Below are 17,293 nucleotides of genomic sequence, written 5' to 3'. Positions count from 1 at the left end.
ATAAATGGTTGGGAATGAGACCCGAAAGGGCAGGAAAAAAAATGATTGGGTCATTTGTAGATTACACAATGAATGAGAGTGATGATTTCTGTCAAATATTTGGCATTGCCAGCCACATGACCACGGAGACGTCTTCAGACTGCGCTGGCTCTTTGGCTTAGAAACGGAGATGAGTACCACCCCTAGAGCCAGAAACCACTAGCACACATGTGCAAGGGAGCCTTTACCTTTACCTTACAATAAATAAAGTAGAATAAACTCATTTAGCTATGTTTCCTGGGAGACCTCATATGCCCAGATGGGTGCATAGATATTGACCTCTGCTATCTATTCTTTCTTTGGTCAGGGATAAAACTTTTGTGTAAGTCTTTAGTAAGACAGTGGGTTACCTGATTTAATAGCATTTGTGCCATATGCAATATTGTCTGCTAAAAGTAAAGAGACTTTGGGCATATTTTGGCCAGCCATAATTGAAATTCCATTTTACTCCAGGTATGCTCACACTATTAGATGCAAGGAGGATCTGTAATCTAGAGACCAGCAAAGCATTTGCTTGCATCCTGTGAACTTGTATTAATATTAATACATACTGATACAAAGTATGTACTGGCACTACACATACTAATATGCACTGAGGTTGCATACTAATGGCGATAAAATATTTAAATTGAGAAATAACGCTGACCATAGAAGATTGACAGGATCTATCTTGCTCATGTGAACTTTCAATGCTTCCCATTTCTTATCAAGGATATACATATTTGGTTCCTTTATGCCTCTATTAATAAATATTTTATTTGTCGAAAATGCATTAGAAAAAAAACGTGAATTAATATATCTCAAGTTTTTAGTGTCAAAGCAGTACTGACTGCAGATCAATGAATATATGTAGAGAGCAATGTATTTGCTCTTCTTTGCAGTCCATTTTGGAATAGAAAAAGAGATTTTGAAACAAGCAATAATTATCTGCCTGACTTAAAATCACAGAGAATGGAATACACATTTCAGGCAGTGTTCAGTGATGACATAAAAAGAGAAAGAAATTTTGCTGGTGGCATTTCCATCCTATTATTAAATAGTTATGCCAACAAATGAGTTGATTCATTTTATCTCCCTTCAACATTTTGCACTTATTTTATTTTCTTAACTGCCCTCTTTCAATTAGACATATATATAGAAGTGCAGGAAAAAGAAACAAATATGATAAGGGTTCTGGAAGTTAAACCATATGATGAACAGTTGCGGGAACTAGGTATGTCTAGCGAAGAGAAGGAGTAGGGATGAAATGATAGCAGTCTTCCAGTATTTGAGGGGTTGTCGCAGAGAAGCAAAGCACTTGAGGACAGGACAGGGAGTAACAGGTGGAAGATTATTAAAGAGATCCAACCTAGAATTAAGAAGAAATTTCCTGGCAGTGAGAGGAATTAATTAATGGGACAGTTTGTCTCCAGAAATTATGGGTACTTCAACACTGGAGGTTTTCAAAAAGAGACTGGACAATCATTTGTTCTAAATGGTAAAGAGTCTTCTGCTTGAGCAGGGGCTGGATTAGAAGACTTCCAAGGTCCCTTCCAACTCTTTTATTCTATTTTCTATCCATCTATTTATCTGAATACCATATGGAACAATGTTAGTTTTCTAATAATTGTATTATATCATAACTGGACTACTTATTTTGAGCAATCTTGCACAGGATTGAAGTAATGTGCAAATAATTGAGGTTCAGGGGGTTTAGGTCAAAAGTTACTTGATTGCCTCTGAATCAAATTTACTTTTTTGGATTCAATCATCAAATCACTTGCCTCCAAATTAATCCAATGACTCTATGGCTGGGTATCTTATTTGCAGAAAGGTCCTTTTCTAAATTGAATTTACTTTCCAAATCAGTCTGACTTCCTTAAATTATCTGATTTGGAAACCCAGGATAGTTCAGAAATCCAAATTGAATCAGTGAGCCAAATTGATCCAAATTGAACTGACATTTGGATTGGTGATGTATTGATATGCACAGCCGAGGTTGCTTATCATCTCAGGATACCTTTCTTGTATCCATTGAACTTCCAACCTGCTGACCTTTCTTCTTTTAAATGCACGACGAGTATGCTTCAGAAACAAGTCTACGAAGCTTCTTTCATGCTCTATCTTAATAGTTCCACAATTCTTTCTATTGGCCTTTCCTTTTCACTTGCTCATCCCCTATAATTCTGCTTCTTTCATGTCACAATTTCTTTCATCAAAATTCCCTTTGGCAGACTTTTATCTCTAGTATGCTGTTTTTGCTTCTTCCTGTTTTGCTCTTTTTAAATCTACTTTTGTGCATGCTGCAGTTTTCTCCAGCTATCCTTTTTGCATTACAATCAGAGCTGCAATTAGACAAGTGAGCTACTTACCTTAAGCAGCAGATTCTGACTGAGGATAAAAAGATGCTGAAAAAGATAATTTTATGTAGACTTTACTCGGTGCCCTCTAAATTAAACCCATTGTTGGCTTTTGCATTATAATCATTCATAAGCTAACTAAAATAAAAAAGATATTTTTTGATCCGATCTAAAAGTCACCATGGCCCCTGATACTCATAGATATAACTGCTGTTAGTAGTGGATCAGAGATCTTTGGTGGGTACTTATTCATGCATAGAATCCATATAACCTGATTCCAGATCTTTAGATCCTCTACTCCCCAATTGCTTCCAAGTCTCATGCAAAATTGATTGACTGGTTTTTTCCCCCATCTTCCTTTCCAACAGCCTCTGCAGCTGGAATGTGATCTCTGTGCCATTATTTCAAACTCAGGTCAGATGACAGAACAGAAAGTAGGATCTGAAATTGACCAAGCTTCCTGTATATGGAGAATGAATAATGCTCCCACCAAGGGCTATGAAGAAGACGTTGGAAAAAGGACAACAATAAGAGTTGTCTCCCATACTAGTGTCCCTCTTTTGCTGAAGAATGCAGACTACTTTTTCAAGGAAACCAATAGTACAATTTACGTCATCTGGGGACCTTTCCGAAACATGAGAAAAGATGGAAGCGGCATTGTATATAATATGCTGAAGAAAACTGTGGACAGTTATCCTGAGGCCAAAATCTATGTGACCACTGAAAAACGCATGAGCTACTGTGATGAGATATTTAAAAAGGAAACTGGGAAAGATCGGTAAGTCCTCCATTGCAGACCAAAATAATTATTTCACCAATTTAATAAGAAAGTGCTGTGTTGGGTTTTTTATTTATACATGTCACTAATAAATCAAACTCTCAAATTAGTGTTTTTAAAAGATACACTCTTTTGGCTGGTGTTGTTGCACTTCATTAGAAAAAGTCCTGTCCACTATCTTCTAATTGTCATTTTGTTTCTTTTTGGCTAAGATCCTCAATCATATATGTTAATACAAAGGATTTTAATACTGTATGTTTACTTCACTCCATTTGCTTAAGGTGCCAATTTCCATGCTTTAAAATTTGTAGGCAGGATAGCTTCATACTTAAGTGTTTAGGTTGGTACTGTCAAATGATATATGACTATTGTACTAGTTGGCCATATACAGAAAGAAACACAAGAGAAAAATACATTATTAGTGTACTGCTTGTTAGAGGTTTTATGAATTTTCAAGCCTTTTGGTGTTTTTATAAGCATCGAATGATAATGTATCCCAAGGTAGATACTGTAGACTATTATTATGTTCTATTTAGCTCCAGATGTTTGTATCAAAACTGCTTTGTAAAATTTGAAGAGCAAAAAATAGGTTAAACAATTAGTTGGGCATTTAAGAGAGCACCGTTGTGGTCAGTTACAAAGAGAAAGCAGAAATCTCTTAGGCCTATTTTGTGGAACAAACTACACAAGATCCAAAAATTGAAGTAATACAACCCAGGTGTTATTTAAACAAATTGTAATGAAATTAAAATGGCTTAGGTAGAGATTATTATTTTTTTTTCTGGTCATGAAGAGAAAGGTGAGAAGGAAAAAAATGGATTTTGAAGCCTTTTCTGCAACTTTTTGAATAAATGTTGTATGTCTTTGTATGCTCCCAAAGGAACTATATTTGAAAAGACAAAATGTGCTTAATAAAGCTTTTTTTTACAAAATAGCACTAGATTACACAGCACTATACAGAGTATAAGAAATTGCTACACCGTAAGTTGGTCATGTGAAGGTCAATAGTGGGCAACAGCAGAAAAGAAAGGAAGTATAGCTCAGGGAAGACAAGAATTTTGAAGTAGAACTGACAATAAATTCATACATTCATTGACTGGAAAAATATTTTTTACAGTATGGATTTGTATGTTGCATGAATATTAAGGCAGGAAAACTGTTAACATATAGCCCTATTAAGCAAACGGTGGGAGTTGTAACTGGTATTTTCTTACCTCATACACTCTAATTCAGTAGTTCTCAACCTGTGATTTACAGACCACTGGTGGGGCCACGATGACATCACAGGCCCCACCAGTGGCCTATGATGGGGTCCACAAAGGCTTGAAGAAATGTTATGATTTAAATCTTGAGTTAAGTCTTATTGGTCCATGATCATAAAAAGGGATCCATGGTGAAGAAAAGGTTGAAAACCACTGTTCTAGTCAATGTAGAGATGCATAGAAAAAGTCTTCTATTTTTATATATAGCTTTCTATAAAACCCAGCAACTCTGTTAACACTGTCTTATACCTGGAGCAGAGGTATAGTATTAGTCTTCCATTGTATTATTCCTCTGTACCTCTGAAGCAGACTGATAATAGCACTTAGACTTATATACCACTTCACAGTGCTTTATAGCCCTCTCTAAGTGGTTTACAGAGTGAGCATATTGCCCCCAACAATCTGGTTCCTCATTTTACGGACCTCAGAAGGATGGAAGATTGAGTCAACCTTGAGTCCATGAGATTCAAACTCCTGGCAGTTGACAGAATTAGCCTGCAATACTGCATTCCAACCACTGCGCCACCACACCCCATTTCAATATGAAAGAGTTGAACACCTAGTAGAGTTTAGAGTAGAGTAGGACTCCAATGTATAAATTTTAGATCAAAATTTTAGATCAAAATACAAGGCAGTCATTGTGGACCATGTTGACACTTCTGTCATGTTCCATATGTTGCTGTCTCAGTCTTGGCTCCACGGAGACACCAGAGTCATATAGAGAAGTTTATTCTGTTTGTGAGCCATTTGCTGAACTGTCAAATAGTAACTGAGCTCCATGTGTGAAGAAAATGACCACATATATCTTGCCAAACCATTAAACATTTGTTCACTCTTGATTTTTCTCCCTTAGTTCCTGTTTTGTTAGAAAAGCGAGATTTTTTTGCTTCCTCAGATAAATAACTTTTCTTTCATTAGGGTGGTATTAAACAACACTCTGACTTTGCAGCAAAATTAGGAGGAAGCCAAATGCTGCTCATAGGACACACAAATGCACAGCTTGTGTTGGAAATGGAAATTTTGGGAGGCTTATTCTTAAAATATTAACTGTGGAAATGCTATACATGGCTAATGTGTGATAATAGTCTAACAAAGTAACAAAGTTCTAGCTTGTTGAGCCATTATCAGGCATTTGATGGTTCTGCAGAGTAATATGAGCCTGGAAAACGAAATGCTTCTGTCATTAAAGTATCTATATTGTATGTTTCTCAGAGATACTTAAGAGGCGTGTACTATAGTCACTTCTATAATGCAAAATGTATCAGAATTAAGAATTTATTAATTATATTTACATATGCTGATAGAAGAACCCAAACTAGCATTTTTAACAATCCAATAATAACAATTTGTTAGGATTGATGGCAAAATATCATCAAAGTTCCTACACTGCCATTCATTCATTCATTCATTCATTCATTTGTCAGTCATCAACTATAAGGAAACAAGTAACAGTATAGACATAGACATGGACACATGAAAAAAATTTGTCACAAATAAAACGATATAAATAAGCAAAACCACCATAAACACGTAAAATGAGTACATATAAATGGGAACAGTAGGACAGGAATGATAGGCACGCTGGTGCACTTATGCACGCCCCCTTAGGGACCTCTTAAGAAACATGAAAGATCCACGGTAGACAGTTTAAGGTAAAAGGTATGGGGTTTAGAGAGACTAACAACAGGATAAGGTAGAGTGTTCCAGTTATTTACTACTCTATTGCAGAAGTCATATATCATATGATCAAGATTAGAGTGAATTACATTGAGTTTGAATCTATTGATAGCCCTTGTGTTATTACGGTTGAAGTTAAAGTACTCATTAACAGGTAGGACGTTATGGTAAATAATCTTGTGTACTAAGCTTAGGTCGGAATATAGTTCAAGGCTATCCAGGCCTAAAATTTCAAGCCTGGAAATTACTCCTCACTGCATCCTGCCACCCTGTATTATCTATTATTTTTCATTCATTGATGTTGAGATGCAATATATGGGAAGCCTAACAATAAAAATTAATTTATTCACATTATATTTTAACTGGTTTGTTTTACTGGTGGGATAAGATGTCCATCTGATCATTTCAGAATGGATCATAGTTTGGAAAGATTTCTCCATGCACGCAACTCAAGACTATTTTGTCCATTGCTTCTCTGTCTCTGTCTCTCTCTCTGTCTCTCTCTCTCCCTCCCTCCCTCCCTCCCCCCCTCTCTCTCTCTCACACACACACAGAGAGAGAGAAGACACAAAGGTCCTTTACCATTAATTAACTCTCCAGGCTCCCAAACACCTCTCATTTTTATCTTAACCAAGTAAAAAATAGATTTTATAAACAGGCTGCTAAAAATTGTGATTGGTCTCATTTCCATCTTGATATGCCTGTGAAGGCAAATTTATTCTTTATGGAGACTTTAATTAGTAAGGTACTTTAAGTCACTGCGAATTCTCCTTTTCTGTATTATTGTTGCGCATAAAAAAAAATTATACTGTGGCAGAAAGACTTTCATACTAATGTGTTTTTAGTTTGTATAGTCTTGAAGGTGCTCAAAAGCTGACAGCTTCTTTCAGTATTTCATTAGCATCATTCGGAGCAGTATTAAGATGAAAGGAGAATTTAAGCTATATGTGAAGGGATGCCAGCTAGTAACAAAATGTGAAAAAAAGATTTCCCTCCTTTTTGGAGTGTTTACCTGAATTCTGATGTGCAGTTTTGTTTCCCTGATGTTTTAAAATGTAATAGAAATTCTTACAGCATCATTTAATTAGTAATAGCTAGGGGGGGCAAAAATCTTTGTAGATTGCATTGAAAGAAAAAGAGTTCATTTCAGCCTAGTAAAATGCATGGAGAGAAACTCTAGAGAGCATTTAATTAGCTGGCACCAAAGTTGTTCCATCTTCAGGGATCTCTAAAATTAATGAAGGTTAGAATCAAAGAGATCAATGCACCACATACTGTAGCCTTATCAGATAATAGTGTAGAAAGGGGGAGTGGTTTAAATGGAAGGTTCAGCTTTCAACTATTTACAAACAAGTCATTTTCATAGAAATGATGCTGAAAATATCACTAAACAATGCTGCTATCAGTTAGGTTCAACCAGAGCCAACCTGAAATTTGTCTTCCTATAATTGTTTATCCTGCAGTTTACAACTTGACTATGTAGTCCCTAAAACAATTAGTGTGTCCTCTCATGGCCAACTCCTTGACTAGTGGGTCTCTATTCTATTCAGCTATTTCCACAGGTTACATATTACAAAATGTGACTGTCACCTGATCTCAAAGATAGTATTCCTACTAATAACTTGGCACAACTTCCTGATCTGATGCACTGTGGATGTGTTAACACTTCTTCAACTCCCCAGTTCCCAACCATATGCTTTAATATACCATAGTTGCAGATATGCTCATTCTGAGTGCAGATCTCTATCACAGCAAATACACATTGCTTTACACAGACTTAGGAACTGTCCTTGTTTTATCTGAATTTTTTAACATAACTTTGAAATGCAGGGTTCTTGGAACACTTGAATCCGCTGTTCTGAGCTTGGCGTATTCTGAACTCAGAAAATTTTGCAGTACTTGGCTTGATTTTATTATTCTATTCTATTTTATTTTATATTCTATTTTATTATTATATCACTGTGATGGCGAACCTATGGCACGTGTGCCAGAGGTGGCACGCAAAGTGCTCTCTGTCGCCAGCTGCTCTTCTGGTTTCCGGTGTGCCAGCCAGCTGGTCTTCATGGGTCCTGGAGCACCTGAAAATGGCCAAAAACCAGGCTGTTTTGGGGGCATTTCCAGGCCTTTTTGGGGCTGTTTTGGGAGCCTTTTTCAGGCCGTTTGGGGGGTCATTTTCTGGGCTGTTTTCAGGCTGTTTTTCGGGCCATTTTCAGACTGGCATGCACATGCCAACCAGCTGGTCTTAAGGTTTCCAGTGCACATGATGCACGTTCTGGTTTGGGCACTCGGTGCCGAAAAGGTTCGCCATCACTGTTATATCATATCATATATCATATCATATCATATCATATCATATCATATCATATCATATTATTATATTATGCTTTTGAGTCAGTATTGAGTCCTGAAGACTGCCTGGACAAGTCCTAAAAGTTTTCTTGGCAGGATTTCAGAAATGTTTTGCCATTGCCTGCTTCCTAGGACTGAGAGAGACTGACTTGATTCCAAATCAACCAGTTGACTTCATGCGTAAGGCGGGACTAGAACTCACAGTCTCTCAATTTCTAGACTGATGCTTTCCCCACTACACTAAACTGGCTCTCAACAACTCTGTTAGTAACCTTTCTGTTACAAGTTGAAAATTATGTACAAATGATGCCAGAATATTAATCTGATGGAAGATCTTTTATATATGGAATTCCAATTTGGCTTATGATTTGGTGGGTATTTTATAAATTGCTTTTATTAAAAAGCCAGTCTGTGTTTCAGATACTTTGGACTAATTGGTTTGATCCAGTCCTTACAGAAGATATTCCAAAGATATATTTAAGTTCTTTAGTTTTTAACATAAGTTATTTTCTATTTTTTGATTGAAATTTATAATGTATTCATCCTAATGCTTTTTTAATGTGAATATTTAATGTGAAATAGTTTAATCCCATTATCATAAATTCCAGTAGACCAACTATTCTATGATTTCTGTCCTTTCCATTCACGAACATCCATTTTAGCTTCAATTTTTGCAGAAGTGGGAGTAATATTTATTTTTTCTGGAATCGGAATATTTCAAGAAGAAACACATTTGCAGGGAAATATTAGTATGCTAGTAACACATACTCTTTATTCTCTACCTTTGGAAACCAACTTATGGCTATGTTATCTAATTTAAATATTTAGTATTTTATTAGGTCCTAAGGCAAAAAAATGCTTGTGAGTTTTATAGGATAGTGTTCTTACTTGTATCCTTATAATAAATGTGCCGGAAAGTGTAGCATACTTGGATTTGAAAATATGTTTTATCATGCGAGGTAAATAAATATTTTTTTGCTGTTCATTGACTTCATCAGGTTTCAAGGACTTGGCCTATGAAACCTGGTTAGTTACTGTATATTGGCATAATGGGTTTACTACTGCAACAATTCATATATGGCCATATGACTAAAGTAATTCAGCAAATAAAATTATTTAGTTCAAATGTCTATGGAGATTCTCAGTCAAAGGTGCTTTTTCAAGAGGCAACTGGCCTTTCTAGTTTTTCTTTGAAGACATTTTGCTTCTCATCCAAGAAGCGTCTTCAGCTCTTTGTTTTGTTCAAAGTAATCTTTATTGAGATTCATTTTCCAATCAGTTGTGAGTCTGAGTGTTACTGAGAGTAAGTCTGGTTTAGGTGTATCATATTTATCTCACTTTTCAACCTCATTTCTATCTTGCATTTCAGGTTGGTAGGTCATGATCTTGAGTTCAGGTGCTAACCAGATTCATATCTACTTAGTTCTGCATGAAGACTCCTTTGAAAGTCTTCTGATTGAGCTTTGTCTGCCTTTTCAGAACCAATCTTTTCCAAAGTACAACCCTCAGAATTCCCGGGCAGTATGCTTATTAGGCTCATTAGAATTTTTTTTTTTTTAAGTGCCAAGTTGAGGAAGTCTACCATAACAATCTGTAATTCTCCAAATTTTGCTTAGCATTATATTCTTTCTTCCAAGATAAACTACATCAACTTTATGCCTCAAAATGTAAAACCATTTCATCAGTGTTTTTCCAGAGATCAGATCATATTCCTTAGTAAAGTTGATCTCATCTTAAAGGTATTTTGATCTTTTTAATAATATACCTGAATGTGTATAAATCCAGGGTACATGGTGGCTCAGTGGCTAAGACACTGAGCTTGTCAATCGAAACAGTTCAGCGGTTCAAATCCCTAATGCCATGTAATGGGGTGAGCTCCCGTTACTTGTCCCAGCTTCTGCCAACTTAGCAGTTTGTAAGCACATAAAAAATGCAAGTAGAAAAATAGGGACCACCTTTGGTGGGAAGGTAACAGTGTTCCATGTGCCTTTGGCATTTAGTCATGCTGGCCACATGACCACAGAGATGTCTTCAGACAGCACTGGCTCTTCGGCTTTGAAACAGAGATGAGAATCACCCCCTAGAGTCAGGAACGACTAGCACATATGTGCAAGGGGAATCTTTACCTTTATCTTTACCTTATGTGTATAAATGCTTCCTAGTAGATGTGTATATTAGAAGGAATAATACAGGTTCAGCCACTGGTATAGAATTTTGAAAAAGTCACCTTTTGGAGTGGTAATGTTGAACTTTGTTTCACATCTCCCTTTACTCCAAATAAAATTCTGTTTTGAATAGTTCGTATTTTTGTGTGTGAGAACATGCACTTCATTACATTCATCATTTATCCAAATTCCAGACTTGATGTATCCAGAAACTTCTGAATATTTTCCCAAGATACTTCCTTAATGGTTTTGTTCATCATCATTAATGGAATGACTAATTGCCCAATTGTCTGAGAAGTGTCTTTCATTGATGAGAAAATACAAAAGCACAACAAATTAATGAATTAAATAGATTTTTTTTCATTCTCTAAATAAGCAGTTTTAAGTGTTTTAAATGCTACATAGTATGGGAAGATCTAATGCTAATGCTAAAATGCATCCTCTAAAACTCTGAGATGCTAGCAATAAGTCTGATAGTTTTTGGTGGTTTGTGTGTGTTGGGATAGATATCAATGTGCGAGTCCATTTGGGGTAAGCAAATAAAGGATTGGATGTCATCATCTTGTCTCTGAGTTTGAGCCTGATGATCAGGAATTCTTTCCTGATTATTTCCACTACAAGTCAGGAATTAACTAATGAACTTAGCAGTGGTCCTTCTAAAGTTCTAAACTTAATCCTCCTAGTTTATTATTAAGTGTTTTAATGTTTCTTTATAAAGCCATTCTTAATGAATAAACACATTTATTTTTATTAGCTGAGAACTCTAGTTTGGTTTTTTTTTTACATTCTAGGAAATGAATATAGTTTGGAGCAACTTTATGAAAATCATGTCTCTTAGTGCACAGATAATGAAACAGCCAGTTAATTTATATTTGATTTATATTTTTATAATCAAAATATCTGAGAATATTTGGATTGTATGATATTGTGTTTGTTTGCCTTTTACCTATAAGTAAGTCCACTGAACAAAGTGCAGTGTTTTTCTGAGTATAGATTCGTGGGGTTATATTAATGTGAAGCAATTTACATACTTTTATTATCTTTTCTTCAGTTTTTTGTTTAATCAAGCCGGGGATATCACTTTGGATAAAATCTAAATTTGTATCTGCAAAAATTGACAAGTGCTGTAGAATGTTCTATAAAAAGAGAACTGCTTATGGGACTAGGTTATGGGCTACATCCATTCGTTTTTATATTTTATAGCTGAAAAATGGCTATGTACTTACTCTGTTCAATTCTCAAGTCACTGAATTACTACATTAAAAGGGGTATTTGCTTCTACTACGTTATATTTATATTCAGTAGAATTCCACTTGTGCTAAAAGAAGATAATTAAGCCTCTTCTAGATCTTGAAACTCAGGTTCAAAGGATGTTTCTCTGGAATAGCTCATGATATTCCAGAGATAAGAGAGGAAAGTAAATTGGGGGGAAAATATCTCTGTCATGTTCTGACATTTGCAGAAAGCCAGATTTTAGATCAAACCAACAGGGTGGTATTTTGTTTTGGGTTTTTTTGCCTATTGCTTCTTTGTTAATATTTATAATTTCATGGTTGAGGCACCCATCTTTTTCATAGCATGATGCCAATCAATCAGAAACATAAATTGAGCGCATTTTCCTCATAGGATGAACAGCCAGTTTGGTAGTGAAAATAGTCCTGTTGGAGCAGGCCCATATTAATCAGTTTCTCACAGTCGCCAGCCGGATGACTCTTACTTTATATTCTCTAATCGTTGTAAGTGGTATGTAGAGAATTGTTTTCCCGAATTGAGGCCATATCATCCTGGCCTATCACTACCTACCCCTAACTTAAAATCATTTATGAAAAAGGGTAAACATCTCACAAATCACTATGGAGCTTGTTATCTGTCTCCATTGACAAAATTGTCCACTTTTTTGAACTCTGTTTTATGTTTTTAACTATGACTTAGCCCATAACAGCAGAAGAATCTTTGATGAAATTCTCAAAAGCTTGTTCAAAGTCCAAGTATCTGAATTTACCTTTGCAGAATCCAAAGTGATTTCTCTTAGCAAGGCCTATTCCTCTCTGAGTTTGGTGATATTCTTGTGAGCTACAATTTCTGGGACGTCCCCAGTCGGTGTCTTATGTTTAAAAGCTAGTTTAATGTTGGCTATTTTCTGATCTTCTAGTAGAACTGAGGGACAAGTTATATAATTTTATTAAGAGGTCAGCAATTTTGTGTTCTTAAGGAACTCTCAGACAGATGCCATCAGGACCAGTTCTTTGCTCCTGTGTAATCTTTCAAGTTTTTCTCTTGCAACTTTAATTTACTTTAATTGTCCCAGTTGTCTCCTTGAGAAAATTAGTACAGACTCAGGTATTTGTACTTTGTTCCCTGCAATAATTCAATAATATAAAGAATTCACTTGGTTTCTGCATCTCATATTCTTCTTGATCATTCCTTTCAAACTGTTCCCCATCTAAAGGCCCAATGTTTTTCTTGCCAGTTTGAATAAATTTAAATTTTCTTAATGTTGGTTTGTTTGTTTCATCAACCTTGCACTTTTTATGTACTTGTTTTTGTTCTATCAATCATGTGCATCAGGCTGGATGCCAATAAAAGGAAAATTAAGGAGATTTAAGAGTATGAGAAATGTTTTGTAACCTGGATACATGATGTATCTAGAGCAGGGCTAAGCTACTGTAACTTATTGATGCAGTCATCTGCAAGAATTGTGCATCTTCCTGAAAACAACATTCCCTTTATATACCACCATCCTCAGAGAGCAACTCACTTCTGCTTCAGCAATATCCAAATTTTAAATATGCATGGAAATTAGAATTTCCATGTTAATCTTTTTCTGGTAGAACATAGGACTAGCACTAGCACTTTGACTTATATATTGCTTCATAGTGCTTTACAGCCCGCTCTGAGCAGTTAGCATATTGCCCGGAACAATCTGGGTCGTCATTTTACCAACCTCGGAAGGAGGCTGAGTCAACCTTGAACCGGTGAGAATCAAACTGCTGGCAGTCGGCAGAATTAGCCTGCAATACTGCATTCTAACCACTGCGCCACCACACAACATACCAGAGAAAGCAGATTCTTTCAGGATATTCTTCACAATAAATTGAACCACTAGCATTTCCTACTTCTCTTTCTCTTCTTATTTGTCAAAAGTAAACATGCTTGTTGTTTTCTTCAACAATGCTGAATAAAAGTGTAGAATAAAAGTATTATTGTTGACATTATAAGTGCATAGGCAAGTCCATCATGTTTATTTTCAAAAGACATTACTATTTTTTTTTTAATTTGATTTATATGCCACCCTTCTCCGGAGACTCAGGACAGCTTACAATGTACTCAGTAATAGCCTTCATCCTTTTGTATATTTATACAAAGTCAGCTTATTGCCCCCACAACTGGGTCCTCAATTTACCTACCTTAGAAAGGATGGAAGGCTGAGTCAACCTTGAGCCTTGGCGAGATTCGAACCTGCAGTAATTGCAGGCAGCTGGTCTTAATAACCAGCTTAATAACAGGGTGCCTTAGACCACTGTACTACCAAGGCTCTTGGTATTTTTATCGATTTTCAGAATTATTATTTTTTTCTTTTATAAAAATACAAGTTTATCTATTTAATCTGCAGTATCTCTGTTGTAGTGCAAAAAAATGGCAATTTGGGGAAGCATTTGACAATGTGCACATTTTAAGGGGCATTTTCTCTGCAATCACAAATAAAGAAGTTTAAACATTTTATTACAGAAAAAGCAACTCCCCCCCCCACCAAAAAGAAGTAGTTATGTAAGTTAATGCAACAACAACATATTTGTTTGACCAAGTGAAAATTCACAGACTGTGAAGAACAGTGACTCAGATGAGCGAGATCTTATTGAAGGAACTTAAAAGCAGCCTTGAAATCATGTCCATTTCAAATGTTTAAAAGCAAATATAACACCAAGAAGAATATCTGTTTGTACAATAGAGATTCAGTGTCATGCTTTTATCTTTTGTTCGGTGCTGTGTATTTTTATATTTTGTTTGAATTTTATTTACGTGTGAGAGAAATTCTTGGCATTTTTGCCACTGAAAATTACATCCAGGGATTTCATGTACTAAGAAATATTTTACCTCAGAAACTGAAGAGCTTAGTGACACAAACATTGATCGTAAAGTATAAATGAATAAATCACTGTAAGGTTGTATTTTTTTGCAAGGGGTAAAGCACCTGAATAAATCCATCAAAGTCACTCTTTGAAGATACTTTCCAGATTACATAATGCCGGTAGATCCAGGTTTCACACCGAAATAAAGATAAAAGGCCTCTTTTCTGACTGATTCAGATGATGGGAGCTGAGGAAAACCTTCATTAATTTTGTTATCACAAATAATACTCATGTACCTTAAAGTGGCCTTATTGGTTTTACAGCATTCTATTGGGTGCACAATTTCTTTATGGAAATTCAGGGGTGTTATTTTAATATAAAAATCAGAAATTAATACTTGTAATTGCTTTTGATTCAGTAGGATGAAATGTTCACTCAAAAGGTGCCCCTCAGCTGCTCGCTGTCTGTGATCTGGAATGATAAAAGATTGATAGGCTATTGAATCCTACAAGTCACAGAGACTTAAAAATACTATATTGTTGTAAAATTAAAGTTGGATGAACAGTATTAGCTATAACATTAGATTTCTATATAACAACATTCTGCCCAGTTTTATGAGATACTTTATTAATAATACTATTTCTCTCCATAATACTAAAATCTACTCATTTTGTTATGCTTACTTAAACAAAGGTCTTATCAGTTTTGAGACAATATAAAGTTATTAATGTTTTAGAAGAAACTACAGAACAACTACTACCACCTCATAACTGATGCACATATATCATTAGTAATGTTCTTCATTCTAATTTTTAACAAATTGTTTTAGTTTAAATTTGGGATAAAAAAAAGGAATCACTGCAGATTTTACTCTGCTAGTCATTGCCGACTGTAGGGGCTATTGTTCATCTCCATTAAAAGGCCATTGAGCCAGTGCTGTCCAAAGACAGTTCTGTGGTCATGTGGTCAGCATGATGTCATGGAGTGCTGTTACCTTCCCACCAAAGTGGTATCTTATTTATCTACTCTCATTTATTTACTCCATCTATTTTTTTTTATTTCCATGCTTTTGAACTGCAAGATTGGCAGGAGCTGAGGTGAGGACGGGAACTCACCCCATTGTGTAGCGCTTAGGTCTTGAACCTAGGCTACTGGCTTTCTAGCTGAGAAGCCCAGCGTCTTAACCACTGAGCCATTGTGCCATCCCCTAAACTTGGGGAAACTATATTAAATCAAGCTAAAATTCAAATGGAAGTTACTAGTCACATATCATAGAGCATTTAATTCTCTATTCTACAGTATGCTCCCAAGTAATATTTGCTGAGTTACACAATATGGGCTAGTTTGTGAATTCAGATCACTTTCTCTGACCAATTTTATTGACACACACACAACATGACTACAGTAATAATATGGAAGCCTTAATAATTTGGCCTCTGTGGGCGGGTAGATTATTAGAGAAGGCAGTAGAAATAATTGCTCGCTAATGTGAAAAAGTAAAAATATGTACTGTATTATATTGCTCATAATGTAATAATTAAAATAACAATTATATGATAATGAAAGTACACATCATGCTTAAGTTTATCTTTATATAAAGTTAATAGCTAATGAAGACTGCAAAGATTATGTCTAATTAAACTGAACACCATTATCACTGAAAGGTGAGTTTTAGCACAGCATTTGTAAGAAACATGGCTATCTACTGTTTAGAAATGTGACCATTTTATAATTCACCAGCACTAATTCTTTTCTTCTAAATGAATTGGAAATGTATTCACTTAGGACAATTCTGTTAAGTGGGGTTACAAGTATGTTGAGTGCATGGGAAAACGAGAAATAAGAAATTATGCTGCTATGATTATTATATCCACAAAAATGACAAATCTTCAGCTGATATTGGCTTCATACATTTCTTCACAAAAATCTATGATCATGTTGATTATATACACAACTATGTGAAATCACAGCTGCCAGTTATTATTGTGTTTCTGATTTTTACTGTTAATGATTCTACTGCTAAGATCTGGTATGGACTGCAAATAGTTTTTCAAAGATCAGATGCTGCCAGGGAGACAGCATTAATTAATAGAATATTCAAATAACTTGACCTCCTATCCTCCAGCTTTTAAAAACACTTTTCAGTAATTGGATTTCATACAAGTTCAAATTCTGCTTCTGCTCTTCACTCCAAAATATTGTTGAAGTTCATCATAACATGTAAGAAAATCCATACCTCCTATTAACATCTGCATGAAGCCGCTGGTAGAGTTCATTTGCTACCATGAGTTGAGGTATCATCAATATGCTGATGATACTCAACTTTATATTTCCACCTCGGTGATCTAAGTGATGCTATTGCTGCCCTCTTGCTGTGCCTAGAGGCTCACAGGGGCCTGGTTGGGGGGCAACAGGGTTCAGTTGAACCCTGACAAGATCAAATGGGGTCCTGGAGCTTCAAGATCCAGAACTTTAACAACTTTAGTTCTGGATGGGGTTGTACTACCCCAGACACACCTGGTTTGCAACTTGGACTTGGAAGAGTAGGTGGTACTCATCGCTAGGGCAGCCTTTGCACAACTTCTGTTGCCTACCAGTTGTGGCCTTTTCTGGA

The 17,293-nt window shown here is 35.8% G+C and overlaps 1 protein-coding gene across 1 annotated transcript in view; it reads left to right on the top strand.

Annotated features, from left to right (window-relative positions):
* Window positions 1-2,797: 2,797 nt before the first annotated feature.
* The window catches only part of ST6GALNAC3 (ST6 N-acetylgalactosaminide alpha-2,6-sialyltransferase 3), a 119,380-nt gene continuing 104,884 nt past the window's right edge, over window positions 2,798-17,293 (top strand). Inside the window, exon 1 of the mRNA XM_070939447.1 lies at window positions 2,798-3,156. Within this exon, the coding sequence (XP_070795548.1) occupies window positions 2,798-3,156 (359 nt within the window). The remainder of the gene's footprint in view (window positions 3,157-17,293) is intronic.

Source organism: Pituophis catenifer, unplaced genomic scaffold (genome assembly GCF_029215685.1).
Source record: "Pituophis catenifer annectens isolate HBS135680 unplaced genomic scaffold, rPitCat1.0.hap2 SCAF_3, whole genome shotgun sequence".
NCBI lineage: Eukaryota > Metazoa > Chordata > Lepidosauria > Squamata > Colubridae > Pituophis > Pituophis catenifer.
The sequence above is the reverse complement of the archived record's forward strand: the minus strand, read 5'-3'. Positions and strand labels throughout refer to the sequence as shown.